General features: G+C 41.0%; 9 protein-coding genes across 11 annotated transcripts; 4 read left to right on the forward strand and 5 right to left on the reverse strand.

Moving 5' to 3' along the window:
• Positions 1–496: 496 nt before the first annotated feature.
• LOC120452756 (leucine-rich repeat protein soc-2 homolog) lies at positions 497–7073 on the reverse strand. The gene is made up of 3 exons (XM_039637138.2): positions 6709–7073; positions 4405–4999; positions 497–4105 (listed from the first exon to the last, which is right to left on the reverse strand). The coding sequence occupies exons 2-3, from the start codon at positions 4895–4897 to the stop codon at positions 2661–2663; spliced, it is 1938 nt and encodes a 645-aa protein (XP_039493072.1). The 5' UTR covers positions 4898–4999; positions 6709–7073; the 3' UTR covers positions 497–2660.
• A 1148-nt stretch (positions 7074–8221) lies between these two features.
• LOC120452763 lies at positions 8222–8657 on the reverse strand. Of its 2 annotated transcripts, none has more exons than XM_039637148.2 (3): positions 8546–8657; positions 8358–8489; positions 8222–8292 (listed from the first exon to the last, which is right to left on the reverse strand). In XM_039637148.2, exons 1-3 carry the CDS (start codon positions 8640–8642, stop codon positions 8222–8224), a joined length of 300 nt encoding a protein of 99 aa, XP_039493082.1. In that variant the 5' UTR covers positions 8643–8657. The 2 variants fall into 2 exon arrangements, with proteins under 2 accessions (XP_039493082.1, XP_039493081.1); XM_039637147.1 differs by having other exon boundaries at positions 8358–8492; positions 8546–8642.
• Positions 8658–8818: 161 nt separating this feature from the next.
• On the reverse strand, positions 8819–9133 carry LOC120452765. Its single transcript, XM_039637150.1, has 2 exons — positions 8944–9133; positions 8819–8877 (listed from the first exon to the last, which is right to left on the reverse strand). The coding sequence occupies exons 1-2, from the start codon at positions 9131–9133 to the stop codon at positions 8819–8821; spliced, it is 249 nt and encodes an 82-aa protein (XP_039493084.1).
• Positions 9134–10003: 870 nt separating this feature from the next.
• On the reverse strand, positions 10004–11364 carry LOC120452760 (salivary glue protein Sgs-5). 2 transcript variants are annotated; one of them, XM_039637145.2, is made up of 5 exons: positions 11262–11364; positions 10801–10850; positions 10478–10724; positions 10176–10361; positions 10004–10114 (listed from the first exon to the last, which is right to left on the reverse strand). In XM_039637145.2, exons 3-5 carry the CDS (start codon positions 10698–10700, stop codon positions 10077–10079), a joined length of 447 nt encoding a protein of 148 aa, XP_039493079.1. In that variant the 5' UTR covers positions 10701–10724; positions 10801–10850; positions 11262–11364; the 3' UTR covers positions 10004–10076. The 2 variants fall into 2 exon arrangements, with proteins under 2 accessions (XP_039493079.1, XP_039493078.1); XM_039637144.2 differs by having other exon boundaries at positions 10478–10746.
• A 161-nt stretch (positions 11365–11525) lies between these two features.
• On the reverse strand, positions 11526–12160 carry LOC120452759. The gene has a single exon (XM_039637143.2). The coding sequence runs from the start codon at positions 12133–12135 to the stop codon at positions 11680–11682; it is 456 nt and encodes a 151-aa protein (XP_039493077.1). The 5' UTR covers positions 12136–12160; the 3' UTR covers positions 11526–11679.
• A 408-nt stretch (positions 12161–12568) lies between these two features.
• Positions 12569–12930, forward strand: LOC120452762 (greglin). Its single transcript, XM_039637146.1, has 2 exons — positions 12569–12780; positions 12843–12930. Exons 1-2 carry the CDS (start codon positions 12582–12584, stop codon positions 12905–12907), a joined length of 264 nt encoding a protein of 87 aa, XP_039493080.1. The 5' UTR covers positions 12569–12581; the 3' UTR covers positions 12908–12930.
• An 899-nt stretch (positions 12931–13829) lies between these two features.
• On the forward strand, positions 13830–15322 carry LOC120452639 (lysosomal aspartic protease). The gene has a single exon (XM_039636951.1). The coding sequence runs from the start codon at positions 13925–13927 to the stop codon at positions 15320–15322; it is 1398 nt and encodes a 465-aa protein (XP_039492885.1). The 5' UTR covers positions 13830–13924.
• A 361-nt stretch (positions 15323–15683) lies between these two features.
• On the forward strand, positions 15684–17050 carry LOC120452228 (aspartic proteinase A3). Its single transcript, XM_039636354.2, has one exon. It carries the CDS (start codon positions 15690–15692, stop codon positions 16794–16796), a length of 1107 nt encoding a protein of 368 aa, XP_039492288.1. The 5' UTR covers positions 15684–15689; the 3' UTR covers positions 16797–17050.
• A 227-nt stretch (positions 17051–17277) lies between these two features.
• LOC120452272 (lysosomal aspartic protease) lies at positions 17278–18745 on the forward strand. Its single transcript, XM_039636403.1, has one exon. The coding sequence runs from the start codon at positions 17339–17341 to the stop codon at positions 18527–18529; it is 1191 nt and encodes a 396-aa protein (XP_039492337.1). The 5' UTR covers positions 17278–17338; the 3' UTR covers positions 18530–18745.
• Positions 18746–19227: the final 482 nt, after the last annotated feature.

Raw genomic sequence — 19227 nt, forward strand, 5'->3', positions numbered from 1 at the left:
GTGACGCATAGGTGGTTATATCTTCTGTATCTCTCAAAAATCCATTAGTGCCTTTAATTACAAGCTGATTTCAAATGCGGCCCCATTAACTGGTTATTCGAGCACTTAGTCGGTAATGTAAACATAAATTACAAATTTAACCGAATATCTAATTAAATAAAATTTGGGTTTGACCTAGCGGGGTTTTAAAAATTTAATGGGCGTATTGTGTCCAAAAACCAATGTAAATTTCACATTTGAAAGAATGGAATCAGCATTGATAATAATTAGATTATTGAAGTAAAGAAAAATAAATTGTTAAAAACTAGCACTGATAAAACGAATTCTTTTGGGGAAATTGGCAAGCGAAGTAGAACCGTACCGACCACCAAACTAGTTAGCCATTCGTAAACCGAGGGTGCCAACTGAACGATCATCCAATAAGGGTGGCACACGGCATTGCCAGCTTAAATGAAGCCGACTGCTATGAAACTAAGCGCGCATTAACAGATCGAAATTGAAGTAGTTTAACATTTTGTTTCCTTTTATTTTGCAAATATGTAGGTATGCTTAAATATGATTTTTGTTTTAGGAGTATCTTTATGCTTTACTTAATCATCTTTACCATATAACTTGTACATTTCACTTGCATTTAACTTGACCTCATTTTACATTTATTGTTTCTATTTGTGATTGGCTCGAAATTTCGCCAAACGCTGCTTCTGAATATCCAACGTGTGTTTGTGTTTTTTTCATTATTCTAGTGTGCGATTATTAGTTTAACATTTATTTGTATTTCTGTTACATTTACGTTTTTTTATCTTTGTACCGTTGGAAATATACTCTTTTTCTCATATTATTTGACATTTTGCGTTGTAATTAAATTACGTTTGCCAGATTAGTTTACCCTGCCGCATACAGTTTGCTTGAAAAATATATGTACATATCTCATGGAGTCCTGAAATCAATATGTACGCGTAGATCTCGAGTGTTTTCTCAAAAAATAGATGTGTAAAAGTTGATCGTACGTGTATAGTGTAAATATGTTTGTATGGATGTAAAACATTTAAAGTTAGCTTCGTTGATTTATTGATTTTTTAAAGATTTATTTTAAAATGTAAAGCCCATTTGCGTTGCAATGTTGGGGGGAGTAGCTCTAAATGGTTTTTTTCTCCCGTAATATGTTTCAAGACATGTTGCTTACGATATAAAAATAAAATAAATCCAATTTGTAACTTGTTTTGAAGCGGATTCAATGGATTAGTACCATAATGGCAGATCGGAGCTACAAAGGAGCTGAACAAAAGTGTTATGACAGCAGAAAAGTATAGTTATTCCACAGAAAGAACATTTAGTAAATAATCCATTAATCTCTGTTAAACACCTAATTGTTTCTTACCGCGTCAGAACACTTTTCTTCTTTCTTTTATAAGTAGTGTTTAATCCAACTTTACTAAAAGAACAGCAACTAAGAGTCCATGTTATCTCTAGATATCTTTTGCGCTTATCAGTTTTGTGGCATTATACAATATTCAGTTACGCCTTACACTTTTTACTTGCCACACAAATATCGTTGATTATGGTTATGATAACTAAATGCATTTAAATCATCTTAATATTCATACAAATCAATTACAGACACACCGACATTAAAATAATGAAGTATACAACTTTAGTTTTCGCTAGTTTAATGCCATTAGCCCAAAGTGCAGATGGCTTTAGTACTTTACGTGGATATTTTTTAGCTTAGACTAACATACAAAATGCTGCACTACCTTACATTTGCGAAAAATGTAAGCTCGTAAGGAGGAGCCACAAAAAAACATTTGCAATCTTCTTATTTAAACAAATTACACACAGTTTAATACTTGTTGCTTCTTTTTTGCGCTTGCTTTACAAAATACGACTACGCTTAATGTGTATACAGATTAATAATTTCTTAACCACTTTTTGTTTTTAGTTTTAATTTTTTCAAACAATTCCTTGGCGCTTGCGTTTTTTGTTTTTTTTTTTTTTGTGAAGTTTTGAATGTTAGGTTTTCTTCATCCATGACCAAAAACAGAACAGAAGATTTAAAGCTTTCAATTTACTTTCGTTTCGTTTTGCGTGTTACATTTTTGACTAGCTTGGAAGCATGAGTTAAATTAGAACCTAAAGTGCGGACTCTGAAGTGTTATTGAACACAAAAAAAGAAAGCAAATCGGGGCAGTTTACAATACGCGGGACATTGGTATAACGTTTTAAAGCTATCGTTTTGTCAGCCAACGCACTCCAGTCGGTTTAAGGGAGCAAGCCTAAGTAGAAGGTGAAGCAATAAGAATCGCTTTTGGAAAAAAAGCTGGAATCAATTACATATTCATGTGCTTTGTCAAATAATTAAACTTAAATTATTAGAACCTTTAGCAAGCATATCCCGCTTTCGAATGATTTCAACTAAAACACCTATCTATCACGGCTTCTTCCCTTATTGGTTGGGGTAAAGGATGGGGACGGGATCTTGCCCGTTAGCTGAGATCGCACCGTTAGCGACGGTCGCTGCTTCTGGATGCGGATCCTCCTGCTGCTGCTGCACCTCCACCACCGTTGCCACCAGCACTGGGCGCCTGGTTCACCGTCTGCAGCTCATACTGGTAGTAGCAGTCGCTGCCCACGTAGACGGTGCGCCAAACGCCGTCCACATCTCACATCTGGCGGTACGGCGAGTGCATCTTGAGCCACTGCAGCACCAGCGATGGCCCGCCAGCTTGGATTTCTGGAGGAATAGTGCTCAGCGGGCACTTGTCAATGTTTAGATATTTTAGATTTTGACACAAAGCCAGTTCAAATGGCAACTTCTCCAAACCGGGATTCTGGTTGATGTACAGATTCTCAAGACTCTCTAGCGAACCAATCTCCTCGGGCAGGAACTGCAGGTTATTCTCGCTTACAGACAGGTGAGTCAGGTTGCCCAGGTGGCCGATGCTACGCGGCAGCATGGTGATTTGATTGGTTTGCAGGATTAAACGTTGGAGCTCGTGCAGCAATCCAATCTCGTGCGGCAGCACCACAATGCGGTTCTCCTCGAGGTCTAGTATCCTTAACCTTCGCAAATTTCCAATTGTATTCGGAATCTTCTTGAGCATGTTGTTTGACAGGATGAGTATCTCAAGGTTTTGCAGGTTCATGATATCATCGGGCAGTTTCTGTAGTGCATTTGTGGCCAGATTTAGCTCCACCATGTTCACCCAGGTGCCAATGTCTAAAGGTAATGCCGTCAGCATGTTCTCCTTCATGTTCAACTTGGTGAGCCCCTTGGCCCGCGAAAAGATCCCATAGGGGATCTTATCAATCCGATTGTGCTCCAAATTAATGCTATAGACATTGGTGAACTGCGCTGGGCCGCCGGTTGGATAACTGGCAAACTGATTCCTCGAAAGAGTAATGGTGGTCAAGCCGCTCAAGCTGGCCAGCATGCCGTCTGGCAACTGGGTTATGCCATTACCCTCCACATTAAACTCGTCCATGCTCTTGCAGTTTTTCAAAGTGGCCGGAACGCTACTTAATCGATTGTATCTCATGCCCAGCCGCACCAGGGATTTCAGATTCCCAATACTATCGGGTATGTCCAGCAGTTCGTTGTGCTGCAGGTCCAGAGCGCTGAGGTTTACACAGTTTCCGATGTCCTCGGGCAGGTGTTCCAGATGGTTGTGCGACACGTCCAGCGTGGTGAGGTTAACCAGGGCACCGATGGCGCTGCCCAACTCCCGGATCTTGTTCTCCCGCAGACTCAACATGGTCAGGTTGACCAGCTGGCGCAGATCGTCTGCCACGGCTGTGATTCGATTGAAGCGCAGGTAAAGAGTAGTCAGGCTGCGCAGACGGTAAATCACGGGCGGAATCTCCGCCAGCTTGTTGTGCCGCAGATCCAGCACCTTCAGTTGGCTGCAGTTTTGCAGGGACTCCGGCAGCGAGGTCAGCGAGTTCTCGTTGAGCGCAAGGTTACGTAAGCTCACCAGACAGCCGATTTCCGGCGGAAGCTGGCCGATCTTATTGCTGTACAGGTAAAGTTCCGTGAGATGGACGCACTCCTTCACTGTGCTGGGGATCACCGTGATCGAAGATTTGCTCAAGTCCAAGCGCTTGATGCCTGCGGGGAGCATACAAAAGCATTACAGATGTTGTATAAAGTGAATCAAGTTTTTCATCTTTAGAACAAATTCCAATTAAAATGAATTTTTTCAAGACATTCGTTTTAATTCTTTCTTTACGCGTATAGACAAGCACCCATTCCAATTATAATGAGCATCCTTAAAACATTTGCATGTTGATATTAATGCAGGTGACAAGTTTAAAAAGCTTAATGTGTCATGTTTCTTATTTCATTCAGACAATGATTAAATAGTAAAGGAAATACGCGTATGATAACCATAAGGTCGAAATACTTGCCTTCATCGCGGCACCGCTGCAACGCCTTGATGACATCCTGGTCGGCCTGGATGGGCTTGCTCTTCTTGGTGGTGGGCTTGGGCTTGTTGGACTCCGGATGCTTGACGGTCACCATTTTGGGACGCGTTTCGGGCGGCATGTTTGCGTTGTTTTCGTTGTGAAGGTGGCTGTGTCCGTTGCTGCCAGTCGGCTGTTGTCCACTGCCGGTGGACCCACTTGCTCCTCCTGCTCCGTTTGCCGGGCTGTTGGCGTTGGACAGCTCCGCCGATCCGACGATTGCACCTGCTGTGCCCGATCCTCCCGCGAAGCAGAGTGTTGGGGCCTCTGCGGATCCGTCGTTGGTTTTGCTGCCGCCGCCGCCGCTGTTACCGCTACCACCGTCTCCTCCGCCGCCTTCTGCTCCTCCTCCTGGTACCCCGCCGCTCCTCTCCGCCTGGCCCGTGGACGATAACGATGTGGTCGATGCCGTTGCGCCCGAGGAACACAAGTTCATAATTTTGCCCAGCTTTGCGGTCGGCGGCGACAATGCGTTGCCCAGAAGTGTGCCCAAGCAACAGCAGCAGCAGCCGCGGCCGGAGGAACTCGTTGCTCTACCCTGTAATGGAAATATTGCGATTACAACAATACCAAAAGCATGCCGCCAAATCTGTACTTTCTGTACGATACCAAAATACAATCTTTGTGTTTTATGTTTTCCTGTGAGCAATCGCAGGAAAGGGAAAGTTCGGAATACAATACGCGCACCCGTTTATGGCTGCACTTTATCAATTCTGCGTCAGCCAGGCGGCAATCGCATCGTGCGTCATCGTCATGGTGCTCCCACCCACGCATCCCCGGCTCCACCCAGCCCCATCCCCACCCCTCCGCTGTTAGCCCGGCTTCGTTACTTTTGCTTTTGTTTCTGACAGTCGCCGTCGCTCCTTATTAACCAGTTGACCATAAAGTTTTTTAGAAACCCTACACGCAAATCAATAATTAAGCATTCCAACAGTGACGTCAAAATAAGGCAAACAAAAATTGTCTCGCTGAGGATTCTCACCACACAAAATACCCAGTATGATTTCATAAATACATGTATAACCTTAATAATTACTAATAATTGTGTAATATCAAATGAAAAGCTTTCTAATGTGTGTGATGCAAATAGTCCATGTGATAATTTCTAATTTAGTTGCTGGAAAAGATAATTCACGGTTTCGTGGGTGCTTGTAAGTTGTGATAAGAAAGTAACTATTCGGGGAAAGGCTGATTTGAATACTAAGCAAATGTTTACTATAGATAAGATTAGATAAGCATCACTTGCTCCAGGCTGATTAATTAAATTAAATGTCACTTAGTTAGTTTAGGGGTGCTCGTAAGCCGCTGCTGTTATACTTTAAGAGCCGTCAATGCCGCAGGCCACGTGCAGGAATCGCATACCCCGTGCAGTGGGCCACCCAGCAACCTTACCACCCGCTTCCCACCGCCCACCGCCCTCCAGCCACCACCCACCAAGTCACACACGGAACGTTCCTGCTATTTCAACGGCAAATGTCAAGGTCAGTGAGAGGGGGCGTCAGGCGATTCCTGGAAAAGCCAGAGCCAATGCCAAAGTCAAAGGTTGAAAGTGCACCGCAATCTGCCCATATTAAACCATATCTTGGGAAACCGGACGCAGCGTAACCCGAACTGGATTCTTACTCAAAGCGAAAATTTGGAGAAGACAGGCTTCTCGGATTTCACAGATTTTGCATATGCGAACAATGCACATTGCGGCCAATTTTGAGTGGCTGTTCAAGTGGAAGATACACGGGAAAGAAAAAAGGGCAGATAACATGATTATTACTCGGACTTCAAGGAAATTTTGTACATTTGCGTTTAATTATGAACTATAACTCAACAAAGTGAGCTTCCTGATTCAGAGTAAATTTTGGTTTTTAAGACCACTGTTAAAATCATATCAAAAAGTAAAAATATTCTCTTTGATAGTTTCAACACGTATATTCTCCAACTGTAGGCGATTTGATTCGACTGATCCCTGGAATCGTACGGAGCTTATGATAAAGATAGATAGATAGATAGAGCAGCGACTTGGAGAACTGACAGTCTGATTCATGGTAAATTTCCATTTCTTTGATTGCATTGCACTGGGTCCCTGCTGTTATTGTTGTTGTTCTTTCGCCTTGTTTGTGGGCGGGGAACCAAACATAAATCGGCACAGATATGTACACACAATGAACACACATATGTGCAAAGTGCACAAACACTGGCAGCAGCCAACAGTAAGACCCGATGATAGCACTAGTGGGCAGAAATAGAACTTACTGTTTTCACTTAATATGCCATTTAAACGGACTCCTAATTCTCTGTCTGTATTTCCGCCGATCAGGACACCACTGCACGCATTATTATATTGTTATTATTCAATTTGCACACTAGAGCTGGGACACACTGCGATTTCTATTTGATAATATCGATGCTTTGACTTTGCTTCAACTATCGATATTCAATTCTTTTTGTAGCCGGTTCACACTAGGGCGCAATTAGCGTATCAATATTAAAGTTAATTCCTAATTTTATAGTATACGTAATTATTGTTGAATTTTTGGACAACAAAATTAGGAACGACAAATCAGTTAAAGACGGCAAGTCAACATTTTGTATTATATATCCATAAGAAGTTGTTATGCAGATGCATTTATTTTAAAAGACATGTTATTAATTATATTTAATGTTCTATTTTGAGAATATTTTAACTGTAATTAATTAAATCAGTTATTACAAGAAAACGTAACAGTTCAATTCAATCTAGTTCGATTGCGCTCGATACATTGGAAGTTTAATTTTTGCTTTTACTTTAAAAAAAAGTATAAAACCCTATTTATTTAAATTGTTTATGTAAATATTAAAAACAAAAATAATGATTAATAAGATTTGGGATAAATGATCAACTGTAAGCTGACAACTGTAACGAAAGCTTTGTCAAAAGCTCTTACCTTGGAGCTTTAATATGTTTTTGCCTCAATGTATACAATGTTGAGACATTCCACAAAAATGAAGAAAACTTAATAAATATTTTGATGTTACAAACATGGTTAGCTTTTTTAAGTAACAAATTTTTGATTTTAAAGATTATTTCCCAATAAAATTAATTATAAGCAATTGAACATGCTACATTTCGAGGTCACGTAAGCAAATATCAAACGCCAAAATATATGCAACAAAACACGCGCATAGGTATGTTATACATAATTTATTGTAATAATGCCTTGCGCTTGAAAAGGAAATAACAACAATTTTGCGGATAAAAAAACCAACCTGTTATTGAATAGCGAAGCGAGAAAACTTTTCAGCCTTCAGCGCTCAGGGGAAGCACTCGTGTGTAAGTAGTTTATATCCTTTGTGCTGGTCCTGCCTGCCCAAACAATTTTTTACTTGTGGCCAACAGCTTTGACTTTTCACTTTTCTCAACTATTTTGGGTTGAATATCACTGCCACAAAACACTCTTGGCCTAGGCGTTAACACTTAAGCTACAATTTATAATAATTTATTCGTGCGATTTAAAAGAGTAACGATGTCGTACAAAAAGGATGGATTTTCCGGGAATATAACGGAGGAAAACTGGCGATTTTCTTTCGCGGAGGTGACGTGACGCGTGCCTAGAGAGTTGAGAGTTACACATAAATACACCACTGGTGGCTGCTGGTATATATCCTGCTCGTTTGCATCCACGCGCAATTCCCTCCTTCTTACATCGCGTATACGACGCGTGCGCCGTATCCAGCTGGCGCCCTCTGGCGGCAGACAACAGCACCCAACCGCTTTCATATTTGGCCCCTAGATGTCCATCCCTAGAAGTTCATCGTTGCTGATAAATTCACAGGCCCTCTTCGCTATTATGCGATAATCTGCGAAAGGGATACAACAACATTTGTATTATGAATTATTAAAAGAAAATAATCAAAAGACTTACCCTTCTGGTACTTGCAGTTGTACATTTGCATCACACAACTGCTGGCAAACGTTCTTAGGCAGCCATCGAGGACGTCCAGGGCACAAACAACCCGGTATCCCATTGGACACACATCATGGCACTTTTTGGGAACTACTGGGGCAAGTGGTCTTCGAAAAAGTGCTCGGAATATATAGATTTAGACTTACCACTCAAGGTAAAAAGCTGGCCGCCAACTATTGTGAAGATCCCTAGAAGCACACAAATGAGAAGTAGTTTGTTGCCCAACGTGCATACAAATTGCATTTTTACTATCCAACCGTTCGCGCTTTTTGCCAAACCCGTATTGAAATTCAATTCCACAAAAGTTTTCAGAGACCCAAAAAATTGTACATCTTATATTTCGCCTTGTCAATTGTGTAAATATTTATATATTTCTTAAAAATATTCAGCTGCTTCTCCTGCGCCTGGTTATTTTCCCCCTACCGTCTGCACTCCTCTGAGTCCCGTGTGCAACGACCTGTTGTATCTTTTCTCCACTCTGGTGAAATTATTTTTATAACATTTTATATATGCATTTATGTCAGTTTTCCTGTTTTCTTCTTACCCTCCCGTTTTTGGCAGGCATGCAGATCCATTTCGCAGGGATTCTTGTAGGTACAGCGAATTTCCCTGCCATTCCTGACAGTTTTCCCGCAAAGGTAATTAATTTCGTTTCTCGAGCAATTACTGTTACAGTTCTGTGATTTCGCTAGTCCAAGAAAAGCCAAAAAAACGACCAGGATGATCAACTTCATGTTGGAGCGAGGGCTGTTAAAGTGTCTCGAGCTGGTGATTGAAATTAGTTTTATATCTGGACGAAAATAGGCCAGCGAATGAACTCGATTCGAAATCCATATGTCGCTTGAACAAAGGTTTCGATCCCATAGGCAGGTGTGTTCATTTTGCACGTGTTTCCGTTAATAATGCTACGAAACATGGCAATTCATAAAAAAAAGTAATAAGAATATATACTACAAAAAATAGTAAGGTGCACCTTTAGGCTTCATTAAAAAGTAATAATAAATGAGTAAATGGTACCATTATATTAAAACCGCTATCTACTTTTCGGGCGAGCACAATTTAACATAAAAGAGTTCATTTACTAACCATTTGCTTTTTTAATTGCTTACTAGTCTTAGCGCAAAGCCTTCATCTTGCGTCCTCGTGCAACTTCATTAATCTTTTGGTAGAATAATAAGCCACAAACAAATTATTTTCTAAAAGGAGTTATGCATCTATCCTGGGAGGTTGAACTAGAGCTAAGCAATTAAACCAATATTAATTATCACAATCAAACCGGTAAAGTACAAGCTTTAGAAGAATATCTTATTCGAGATTCAAATTTGAAAATCCGAAAAAAAGTGAAAGTTTTAAAACATCCATAATAATAATAAGTTGTTATTGTCATGTGACAAATATAAAATATTTAATAGTCATATATCGTCAGATAATAAACATTCACCTGGGCAATCAAGTTTTTGTTCACTCAGCTGATTAAACCCGTTTCCTTTTATTTATTTAAAATTTTTGTATGGATAAACAATATTTGTAGGCTTATTAAAAGATTTTTATCAACTTGTTTACTAGACCAATGAGTTGTAGTGAATTCAAGGGGTAAGATAAAAGACCACTTGTATAAATAAAAAATCATACAATATAGCTCGCATTTATTGGTAAATATTCATTTAATTTGACATCTTATGTGCATGATCCAATCCGTGGTTCGTTGACATACGCTGCAATGGTATATTAAAAATGGTATAATAATGGTATAGAGTAGTATACAGATGAACTCACCTTCTGCATGACGGCAGGCGTACATATCTAGTAGACAGCGACTTCCGAATGTCATGTCTCGACCGCCGGTATTCCCATTACTGTCTGTATAGGGAAACCAGGCACAGACCCGCGGTGCTCCCCGAGAACACCATCTTGGACAGTAGATCTCCTTCGTACACTCCTCCTTCGTAGTGGCTACCATGGCTAGAGGGATACTCAATTTATAATCCTTGAACCACTTTATATAGAATTACATTTCAAAACCCCTTTCGTGGCATTTACCAAGTTGGAATGTGAAATCATATCTCGGATTAACTTACGTGGCAAGCAGCGATTGGCTCTCATGCAATTTTCATTGGCAAAGATGCAACCGTTCTGAAAGACGCGACAAACGCGATCCACCACTGACCAGACCAGATCCTTATAGTAGGGAGTGCATCTTGCTCGAAGCATACACGTATTCGAGCAATCTGTTGTCTGAGCTTCACTGAGATGAATAATACCACCCAACAGGACGAACAGTAAGGAGAGATTGACCAACATGTTGGGAATGATGAACAAGGGCGACTGGAACGGTTTCCGTAGGGTTCTTATTTATTTATATTTGTGAAGATTAATTCAAGTGTTTCGATATCGCTCTCACCCATTTAATCAATGTTTAATCAGCTGGGAATAGCATACATCTTATGGCACCTGTTAAGTTAAACGGAAATCAAATTAAAGCAAGTTGAGAGCAAAAACTTATGATTTCGGTGTAAATAAACTTAAAGCATTATATAACTTTCGACCAACTTTTCTTTTTCGAAGCTTTCATAAATAAATAATTATAATATACATATAATTTATATAGTTCCCTAAGCATCCATTATGAATAGTTGGCAATGAGCAAAGCCTTTAAATCCAAACGTGCATTCTGGTTTCCAGAACAGAATAACTACTAGTACCGTGCCAGTACTATATTTCCAACCGATTCGAATTACTTTTAATTAAAAAAAAAATGCTTAATTATTAATAGGTCAAATATGAAAGAGTAGCTCATCGTCTTTTAAAATGCTTTATTTCTTTTCGCCTATTACTTTTAATGTGAAAGTTAAAATTACGCACGCGTTTTGATTGACTTGGTCTCGTGACGGTGTATTAATTCGGCCAAAAAAGGCAGCAAGCAAATCTTTGAACTCCATATGCAATAAATTTTCGACTCTGTCAGCTTGGCCAACTTCGATTTGGCCCGGTCGAAAAGACATGACAGTCGACGGGTCGCAGCCAAGTGAATGGGAGCTCTGATTTTTGGGAGCACGGAGCGCTGTCATTATTTTAGGTTTATTGTGGCACCGAGAAATTCATTGTGAAAATGGCTTATAGAAGTACTCATGATCTTACATCTTTTTATTTCAAAAATGTGACACAAAGTATTTTTGATTCAAGTTTCCAGCTGTTAGGACAGCCTCTGAAAAGTTTGTTGCTAAAAATTTGTCTAGCATATTTTTGTTTAAATTATAAATATTTTATTTTACGTCTGCGCTTAGGGAATTAGCTTCAATACAGAAACTCGTTTTCCATTCTTTTTGCTAGTCCTAAGGTCCGCCCTGTATGTACGCAAAGTTTTCCGGTTGAATAGGCGATATACACAACGTCCAGGTTTTGCTCTGCATGGGTCATTGTTGTTATTAAAAGCCTTCAAAACACGAACATTTTTGTTATTTTTAAGGCCATTTCTAAAGGCTACTTTGAGAGGTCGTCCCGTTTTCAGGTCTTTTACAAGAAACACGACATTATGACGCCTTTTTTCTGCCGTTCTTTTAGGCAGCACGTAGTATTTGGCTTTCGGGTACAAATAGGGATAGCATTTCTTACATGAAGATCTGCGGGATTTCGGCTGGATTTGTTCCGATACCTCATTGTCTGCATGGTCACCAATGGACTGACCGAGTGTCAGATTCATGACCGCCAAGAGCATCCACATCCACACAGCACGCATGACCGACTTTCGATTGGAGCTGCTACGATCTCTTTGGGGAGTTCAAGTGGTGGTCAAACCGAATCGATTTGTGCTGGAAAATGATCGCTTTAAATTGAAATTCAAACATATAATTGTTAGCCTGGCCGAAACGTTTTCCAATCGTACTTTAGAGCCATTTAAAAAAAACCCAGCGTGAGTGAAGGTTAAGGTGGTTAGCGGGTTTAGCAATATGATTGGTGGGTGTAAAATATTTTATTTTTTCGAATTGCATAGGCAATGAAAATGTGATTACATACAAAAGCAGTTGAACTTTATTTATATTTATCTGAACACTATTAAATGTTCATGGAATTTAACAGCTGTATTCAGAACCAGTTCATCATATATCAATATATATCTATATGCCTATATAAGCTCATCACATTGTCACGATCAGTCAGAATGAATATCACATTTCTCCTAAAATGAAGTCGTTTAGCGTAATTTTTTGTTTGCTTTTTGTCTTAACACAGATAGCGGCACAAACCCAGCGGGAATGTCCTGATATCTGTCCTGCAATTTACAGTCCTGTGTGTGTAGAAGCCTTGATAAATGGAAAATGGGTTCGATGTTTATTCAGCAATAGCTGCCAACTAGGTGTCAGCACTTGTCGTCATGGAATAAGTGAGTACCTGGTTTAATTTGTTACGCTTTATTAAATTTTATTTGAAATGATTTTCCCGCAGATTGGTGCAAACAAAATGAAGAAAAATGTAAAAGAAGTTCGCCCACCTGCAGTCAATACCGCTAAACTAAATATAAATTTCGAAAGTACACAAAAATTTGTTTTATGGACCAAGTTATGACGTTAATTTACTAACTGAATTGACGCCTTTCGCAGAATAAAATATGTTTTGGGGTATTTGTGACTCTACACTGAAATGAATGTCTTTGTATTGTTTTGCTTTTTGTATGGCAAATGACTTTGACTTGAATTTACTTAGTATTTATACGTTTATTTCATTAAATACTTTTTCAAAAGTGTAACCTACCTATGCTACTGTGAAAACTGTGTTTTTTTTTGTTGAGTAAGGTCTTTTCTTATTTATTTACTCGTAGAGTAAAAGGGTATACTAGATTCGTTAAAAAGTATGTAACAGGCAGAAGGAACCGTTTCCGACCATATAAAGTATATATATTCTTGATCAGGATCAATAGCCGAGTCGATTTGGCCATGTCCGTCTGTCCGTCCGTCTGTCCGTCCGTATGAACGCTGAGATCTCAGGAACTACAAAAGCTAGAAAGTTGAGATTAAGCATACAGACTCCAGAGACATAGAAGCAGCGCAAGTTTGTCGATTCATGTTGCCACGCCCACTCTAACGCCCACAAACCGCCCAAAACTGCCACGCCCACACTTTTGAAAAATGTTTTGATATTTTTTCATTTTTGTATTAGTCTTGTAAATTTCAATCAATTTGCCAAAAAATTTTTTGCCACGCCCACTCTAACGCCCACAAACCGCCAAAAACTGTCCTTCGCACTTACACTAGCTGAGTAACGGGTATCAGATAGTCGGGGAACTCGACTATAGCGTTCTCTCTTGTTTGTGTTCTAAATTTAGGCGTAACTACTATGTGATCCGTATTGTACATGTTGCTATTTGCTTTTATTCCAACTCTTTTTTGAGGAAATCCAAACATTCCCACAGCTGGTTTCCGCGGTGACCTTGGCTAACATATTTCGCATTATACGGATCTCTATAAAACCCATAACTCCCCAATTATTCGGGTTAGTACCAACTAAACATTCTCGAAATAACTCAAAGAATGCGGTGCAGGATTTTGGTGCTGTGTGCAATCATTTGCCTCTTTGTAATTTTGACCGAGGCCAGACAGAGGAAAGCTAAACATTCCGCTGATAGAAGATCACTGGCAGTGAGAAGTGGACACAGGAACCAGCGGAGTAGTGTTCGTCAAGGAAGAAGATTGACTGCCCGATCTGGGAGGCAAAGGAAACGCAGACTAAATGCGGCCAAGAAAAACAGGAGAAGGCGTAACTTGGCTAGAAAGTCAAAGCGGAAGACTAAGGCCAAAACTGAGTCAAACGCCAGAAGTGGTGCAACATACGCTATTTTACCATTGGATTTCCAGCAGAATTTCGTGCGAACCACCGACAACCTGCGATCGGAGAAGGCCTTTTTGGCCAGTCGATATGGCTTCAGTTTTGCCAAGACTTCTGGCACTGCCACCTTGAAAAACACGGCCAATATGGAGTACACCTGCAAAATGAACATTGGTACACCCAAGCAGAAGTTCACAGTGCTTCCGGACACCGGAAGCTCGAATATTTGGGTGCCAGGTCCGCATTGCAAGAGTAAGGCGTGCCAGAAGCACAAAAAATACCATCCGGCCAAGTCGAGTACCTATGTTAAGAATGGCAAATCCTTTGCCATCACCTATGGCTCGGGTAGTGTGGCTGGAGTTCTGGCCAAGGATACGGTGCGAATTGCTGGGCTGACTGTCACCAATCAGACATTCGCCATGACTACCAAGGAACCGGGAACTACATTCGTGACATCCAATTTCGATGGCATACTGGGACTGGGATATCGATCCATATCGGTGGACAATGTCAAGACGCTGGTGGAGAACATGTGCTCGGAGGACGTGATCACCAGTTGTAAGTTCGCCATTTGCATGAAGGGCGGCGGCAGTTCCTCGCGAGGCGGTGCCCTAATCTTCGGCAGCTCCAACACCAGTGCGTACAGCGGATCCAATAGCTACACCTACACTCCGGTGACGACGAAGGGCTACTGGCAGTTCACACTGCAGGACATTTATGTGGGCAGCACCAAAGTGAGTGGCTCTGTGCAGGCCATTGTGGATTCGGGAACATCCCTGATCACAGCTCCGACGGCCATTTACAACAAGATCAACAAGGTCATTGGATGCACCGCCACCTCCAGCGGCGAGTGTTGGATGAAGTGCGCCAAGGAAATACCCGACTTCACCTTTGTCATTGCGGGCAAGAAGTTCGTCGTGAAGGGAAACAAGATGAAGGTCAAGGTGAAAACCAACAGAGGCAAGACAGTCTGCATATCGGCGGTATCTGAAGTTCCCGACGAACCGGTGATCCTGGGCGATGCATTTATCCGGCATTTTTGCACGGTATTCGACTTGGCCAACAATCGCATCGGATTCGCAGCCACTACGTACGCCACATAGACTTATCTGTATTACCTATAATGCAGCTGATCTCGCACAGACGATCATTTGAAATTTTAGTACTCCTGTTACTTACAACTCTCTACTCCTATGTACCTTGCAACATATGTACCTTGAAAATATTTACGTAAACTGTTGTAAGTTAAGCTTTAAGTTTAGTATTTTATATCTTGTAAATCATTTTGCTAACGGATTTATATTTAACGTTTTCTTAAATACAAATATCTAAACTTCCAAATGCTTTTCAGCCTACTCATTTACCTACTTAATTAACGCGAGCAGCTGCGAAGTTACGTGTGCGCAATTCCAATTGCAACGTTTAAAGTTAAGAGTTATATTTTCAGTTCTACAATTAGTTTCATAGAAGATGCTTCGAGTTTTGTTATTCTTGCTCGCGGGTCTAAGTTTAGTCTTTGCGACTGGAAAAATTCTAAAGGTACCGCTTCATGTTAGGAGGAGCTTCGAAGGAAGTGAAGTCTTCCTGGCGGAAAATGCATCCAAAGGAAGCAAAACACTTCAGCTGCTGCTTAAATCGCACAACAATATGGAGTATTATGGGAACATATCTATGGGAAACCCTAGGCAAAACTTCAGTGTGATCTTCGACACAGGATCTTCGAACACGTGGTTACCCTCTGTGAACTGCCCGAAGAGTAATGCAGCATGTCAAAATCACCGCAAGTATAACTCTTCCGCATCAAGTAGTTATGCTCCGGATGGCAGAAACTTCACCCTGCAATATGGATCGGGAAGGGTGGTTGGTTATCTATCACAGGATACTATGCACATTGCTGGAGCTGAGTTGCCCTCCCTCACATTCGGAGAAAGTCTATTCCTTCAACACTTTGCCTTTAGTGAAGTACAATTCGATGGACTAGTGGGCTTGGGTCTGGGCGTCTTGTCCTGGTCCAATACAACGCCGTTTTTGGAACTCCTGTGCGCCAACCGATTAATTGAGAAATGTATATTTTCGGTGTACCTCCGTCGAGAGCCGAGGGAGATAGTCTTTGGCGGTTTCGATGAAACCAAATTTGAAGGAAAACTGCACTATATGCCAGTCAGCCAATGGCGTACTTGGAGTCTTGAAATAACCAAAACTTCAGTGGCCACTAAGCAAATTGGCGGTAAAAGTAATGCCATCCTGGACACGGGTACATCACTGGTTCTTGTGCCGCAAAAAACATACCAAAACCTGTTGAATGCCTTATCAGCAAAGCTACAAAATGGTTATTCTGTGGTGACATGCAGAAGTGAACCGCTGCCAAATATTAATATTCTCATCGGAGACATGGTATTTCCCCTAACACCCAGCAATTATTTAATGGAAGTTATATTGGACCGTAAACCAGTTTGTGTGTTGGCCATTGCTCCCATTAACAGGGGATTTTGGGTACTGGGCGATATCTTTCTCAGCCGATACTATACGGTTTTCGATGCCACAGAAAGGAGGATCGGATTGGCCCAAGCCAAGTGAAGTAATTGATAAGTATATAAAGTGTATATATTATTTATGCATGGTATATATATATTTTTATACTATGTGCTTAAAAACACAAAATTCGCATATTGTTTTGTATTATTTTTTAACTATCTATTACATTAAATAGGTCCCACAAATGTTTGCTAATGAAAAAAAGCCATTCAATATTATTTCTATCTAAAATAAATGTAGGCGCACTGTTAAATTTCGAATATCCTAATTGTTTGTTATTAAAGCGAAAGCCCATGCCAATGTACCACTGTTCGCACAATTTAATTGTGTAATTGCCAATTGCTTTGTTTATTCAATTAAATGTACTCGCCCTATTTATCTCTACTTTACGCAAACATTGAAGTGCGTTCAGCCACGACATTAACCAATTCCATTTGAATGCCAAACGAATTTGGCCATTAAAGTGCTCCATTTGCAGGTGCTATAAAACAATCGCGGCCAGAATCTCTGCCAATTAGTTGAAAGGGGCTTTACAAACGGTTCGGATCGATTTCAATTCGCCTGGTCGACTGGTCCGGCCAGTGATGCACTTCCTCATTTCGCTGTGGTTGTCCCTGTGGCTATTGTGCCTGTTCTGGGCGAAATGCCAGGGCCAACTTATCCGCGTTCCCATGCAATTTCAGGCCTCTTTCATGGCCAGTCGCCGTCAACACCGTGCCGGTAGATCATCCCTCTTGGCCAAGTACAATGTGGCTGGGGGGCAGGAGGCAGCGACGTCTAGGAATGGTGGAGCCACCGAAACGCTCGATAACCGACTGAACTTGGAGTACGCGGGACCCATTAGCATTGGATCGCCGGGTCAGCCCTTCAATATGCTCTTTGACACCGGATCTGCCAATCTCTGGGTGCCAAGTGCCGAGTGTTCGGCGAAGAGTGTGGCCTGTCATCGTCATCATCGCTATAACGCCAGTGCGTCGAGTACTTTTGTTCCGGATGGCCGGAGATTTTCCATTGCCTACGGCACTGGAAGTCTGTCGGGAATATTGGCCCAGGACATGGTTACCATTGGCCAGCTGGTGGTGCGAAATCAAACCTTTGCAATGGCCACACACGAGCCGGGTCCCACCTTTGTGGACACCAATTTTGCCGGCATCGTGGGACTTGGTTTTCGGCCAATTGCCGAGCAGAGAATTAAGCCATTGTTTGAGAGCATGTGTGAGCAGCAGCTGGTGGATGAGTGCGTCTTCTCGTTCTATCTGAAGCGGAATGGCAGTGAAAGAATGGGTGGAGAACTTCTTTTCGGTGGGTTGGATAAGTCGAAGTTTTCGGGAACCCTTACCTACGTGCCCCTCACCCATGCCGCCTACTGGCAGTTCCCATTGGATGCCATTGAAGTGGGCGGTACTGCCATCAGTCACCATCGACAGGCCATCGCCGATACGGGCACATCTCTATTGGCAGCTCCGCCCAGGGAATACCTGATAATAAATAGTCTCCTTGGCGGTTTGCCCACCTCAAATAACGAATATTTGCTCAATTGTTCTGAAATCGATAGTTTGCCCGAAATTGTGTTCATCATTGGTGGACAGCGATTTGGCTTGCAGCCCAGAGATTATGTAATGAGTGCCACCAACGACGATGGCTCGAGAATTTGCCTATCTGCTTTTACCTTGATGGAAGCCGAGTTCTGGATTCTGGGAGACGTTTTCATCGGCCGATATTACACCGCCTTCGATGCGGGCCATCGGCGAATTGGCTTTGCTCCAGCGGCCTAAACAGCAGGTTTTTCTAAGTTAAGTAGCGTATATCTGCTCTATTTAATGACGAAACTTGGACATCAAACGGTGCCGTAGAGAAATCACGAGAGTTGGTTGGTTACACAGAGAAACCACAAATAATCCAGTTAGTGGAAAAAACAGCTGACTAACTTACGTTCCGGTTTGGTAAACTTTTTGATTAGCTAAGGTAATCCCCTACTGAAAGATATATGTTATGTCTGTAAACAAACTTTAAATACATTCTATTTTTAAATATATTTTGTGGCGACATTATTATTTTTATAAGTTGTATGCTTTGCTTGACTTAGCTTTTGATTATTCATTTATTTCTAATCACATTTAGATAGTTTAAATTCATTTAAAACTAGCAATATGTTTACTTATAATAGTAATTAATTAAAAAGTTTAGTTTTATTCATAAATATATGCAACAAAGCTATAATTATATGTATTGTACGTGATAAAGTTAATAGCCTGAGAGTGCAGTAAACTATGATGATAATCATTTATATATGGGTTCCCTTATCTTTGTCTATTAATTTCAAACCCACCTATACGTGTGAATCACGTATACAAATAATATAAAAAAATCACCGACATCTGGTTTGTGACGATTCTGCTTATACCCACACTGAAAAAGTACCTGTAATCGCAACTAGCTTAACATATATATAAGAGAGATGCACTCTGTGCCC

The sequence above is a fragment of the Drosophila santomea genome, chromosome 3R (assembly GCF_016746245.2).
Source record: "Drosophila santomea strain STO CAGO 1482 chromosome 3R, Prin_Dsan_1.1, whole genome shotgun sequence".
NCBI lineage: Eukaryota > Metazoa > Arthropoda > Insecta > Diptera > Drosophilidae > Drosophila > Drosophila santomea.

What these genes read in the sequence shown, in the direction of transcription:
- LOC120452756 (XM_039637138.2), bottom strand. Translation starts at nt 4,897, where the DNA reads ATGAACTTGTGTTCCTCGGGCGCAACGGCATCGACCACATCGTTATCG. An exon ending in GCAGCGGTGCCGCGATGAAG is followed by an intron (nt 4,106 to 4,404) that starts GCAAGTATTTCG and finishes TGCTCCCCGCAG; the next exon opens with GCATCAAGCGCTTGGACTTG.
- LOC120452763 (XM_039637147.1), bottom strand. Translation starts at nt 8,642, where the DNA reads ATGCAATTTGTATGCACGTTGGGCAACAAACTACTTCTCATTTGTGTG. An exon ending in CCAGCTTTTTACCTTGAGTG is followed by an intron (nt 8,493 to 8,545) that starts GTAAGTCTAAAT and finishes CACTTGCCCCAG; the next exon opens with TAGTTCCCAAAAAGTGCCAT. An exon ending in CAACTGCAAGTACCAGAAGG is followed by an intron (nt 8,293 to 8,357) that starts GTAAGTCTTTTG and finishes TCCCTTTCGCAG; the next exon opens with ATTATCGCATAATAGCGAAG.
- LOC120452765 (XM_039637150.1), bottom strand. Translation starts at nt 9,133, where the DNA reads ATGAAGTTGATCATCCTGGTCGTTTTTTTGGCTTTTCTTGGACTAGCG. An exon ending in TGCCTGCCAAAAACGGGAGG is followed by an intron (nt 8,878 to 8,943) that starts GTAAGAAGAAAA and finishes TAATTTCACCAG; the next exon opens with AGTGGAGAAAAGATACAACA.
- LOC120452760 (XM_039637145.2), bottom strand. Translation starts at nt 10,700, where the DNA reads ATGTTGGTCAATCTCTCCTTACTGTTCGTCCTGTTGGGTGGTATTATT. An exon ending in AGCCAATCGCTGCTTGCCAC is followed by an intron (nt 10,362 to 10,477) that starts GTAAGTTAATCC and finishes GTATCCCTCTAG; the next exon opens with CCATGGTAGCCACTACGAAG. An exon ending in CGCCTGCCGTCATGCAGAAG is followed by an intron (nt 10,115 to 10,175) that starts GTGAGTTCATCT and finishes ATACCATTGCAG; the next exon opens with CGTATGTCAACGAACCACGG.
- LOC120452759 (XM_039637143.2), bottom strand. Translation starts at nt 12,135, where the DNA reads ATGCGTGCTGTGTGGATGTGGATGCTCTTGGCGGTCATGAATCTGACA.
- LOC120452762 (XM_039637146.1), top strand. Translation starts at nt 12,582, where the DNA reads ATGAAGTCGTTTAGCGTAATTTTTTGTTTGCTTTTTGTCTTAACACAG. An exon ending in CACTTGTCGTCATGGAATAA is followed by an intron (nt 12,781 to 12,842) that starts GTGAGTACCTGG and finishes ATTTTCCCGCAG; the next exon opens with ATTGGTGCAAACAAAATGAA.
- LOC120452639 (XM_039636951.1), top strand. Translation starts at nt 13,925, where the DNA reads ATGCGGTGCAGGATTTTGGTGCTGTGTGCAATCATTTGCCTCTTTGTA.
- LOC120452228 (XM_039636354.2), top strand. Translation starts at nt 15,690, where the DNA reads ATGCTTCGAGTTTTGTTATTCTTGCTCGCGGGTCTAAGTTTAGTCTTT.
- LOC120452272 (XM_039636403.1), top strand. Translation starts at nt 17,339, where the DNA reads ATGCACTTCCTCATTTCGCTGTGGTTGTCCCTGTGGCTATTGTGCCTG.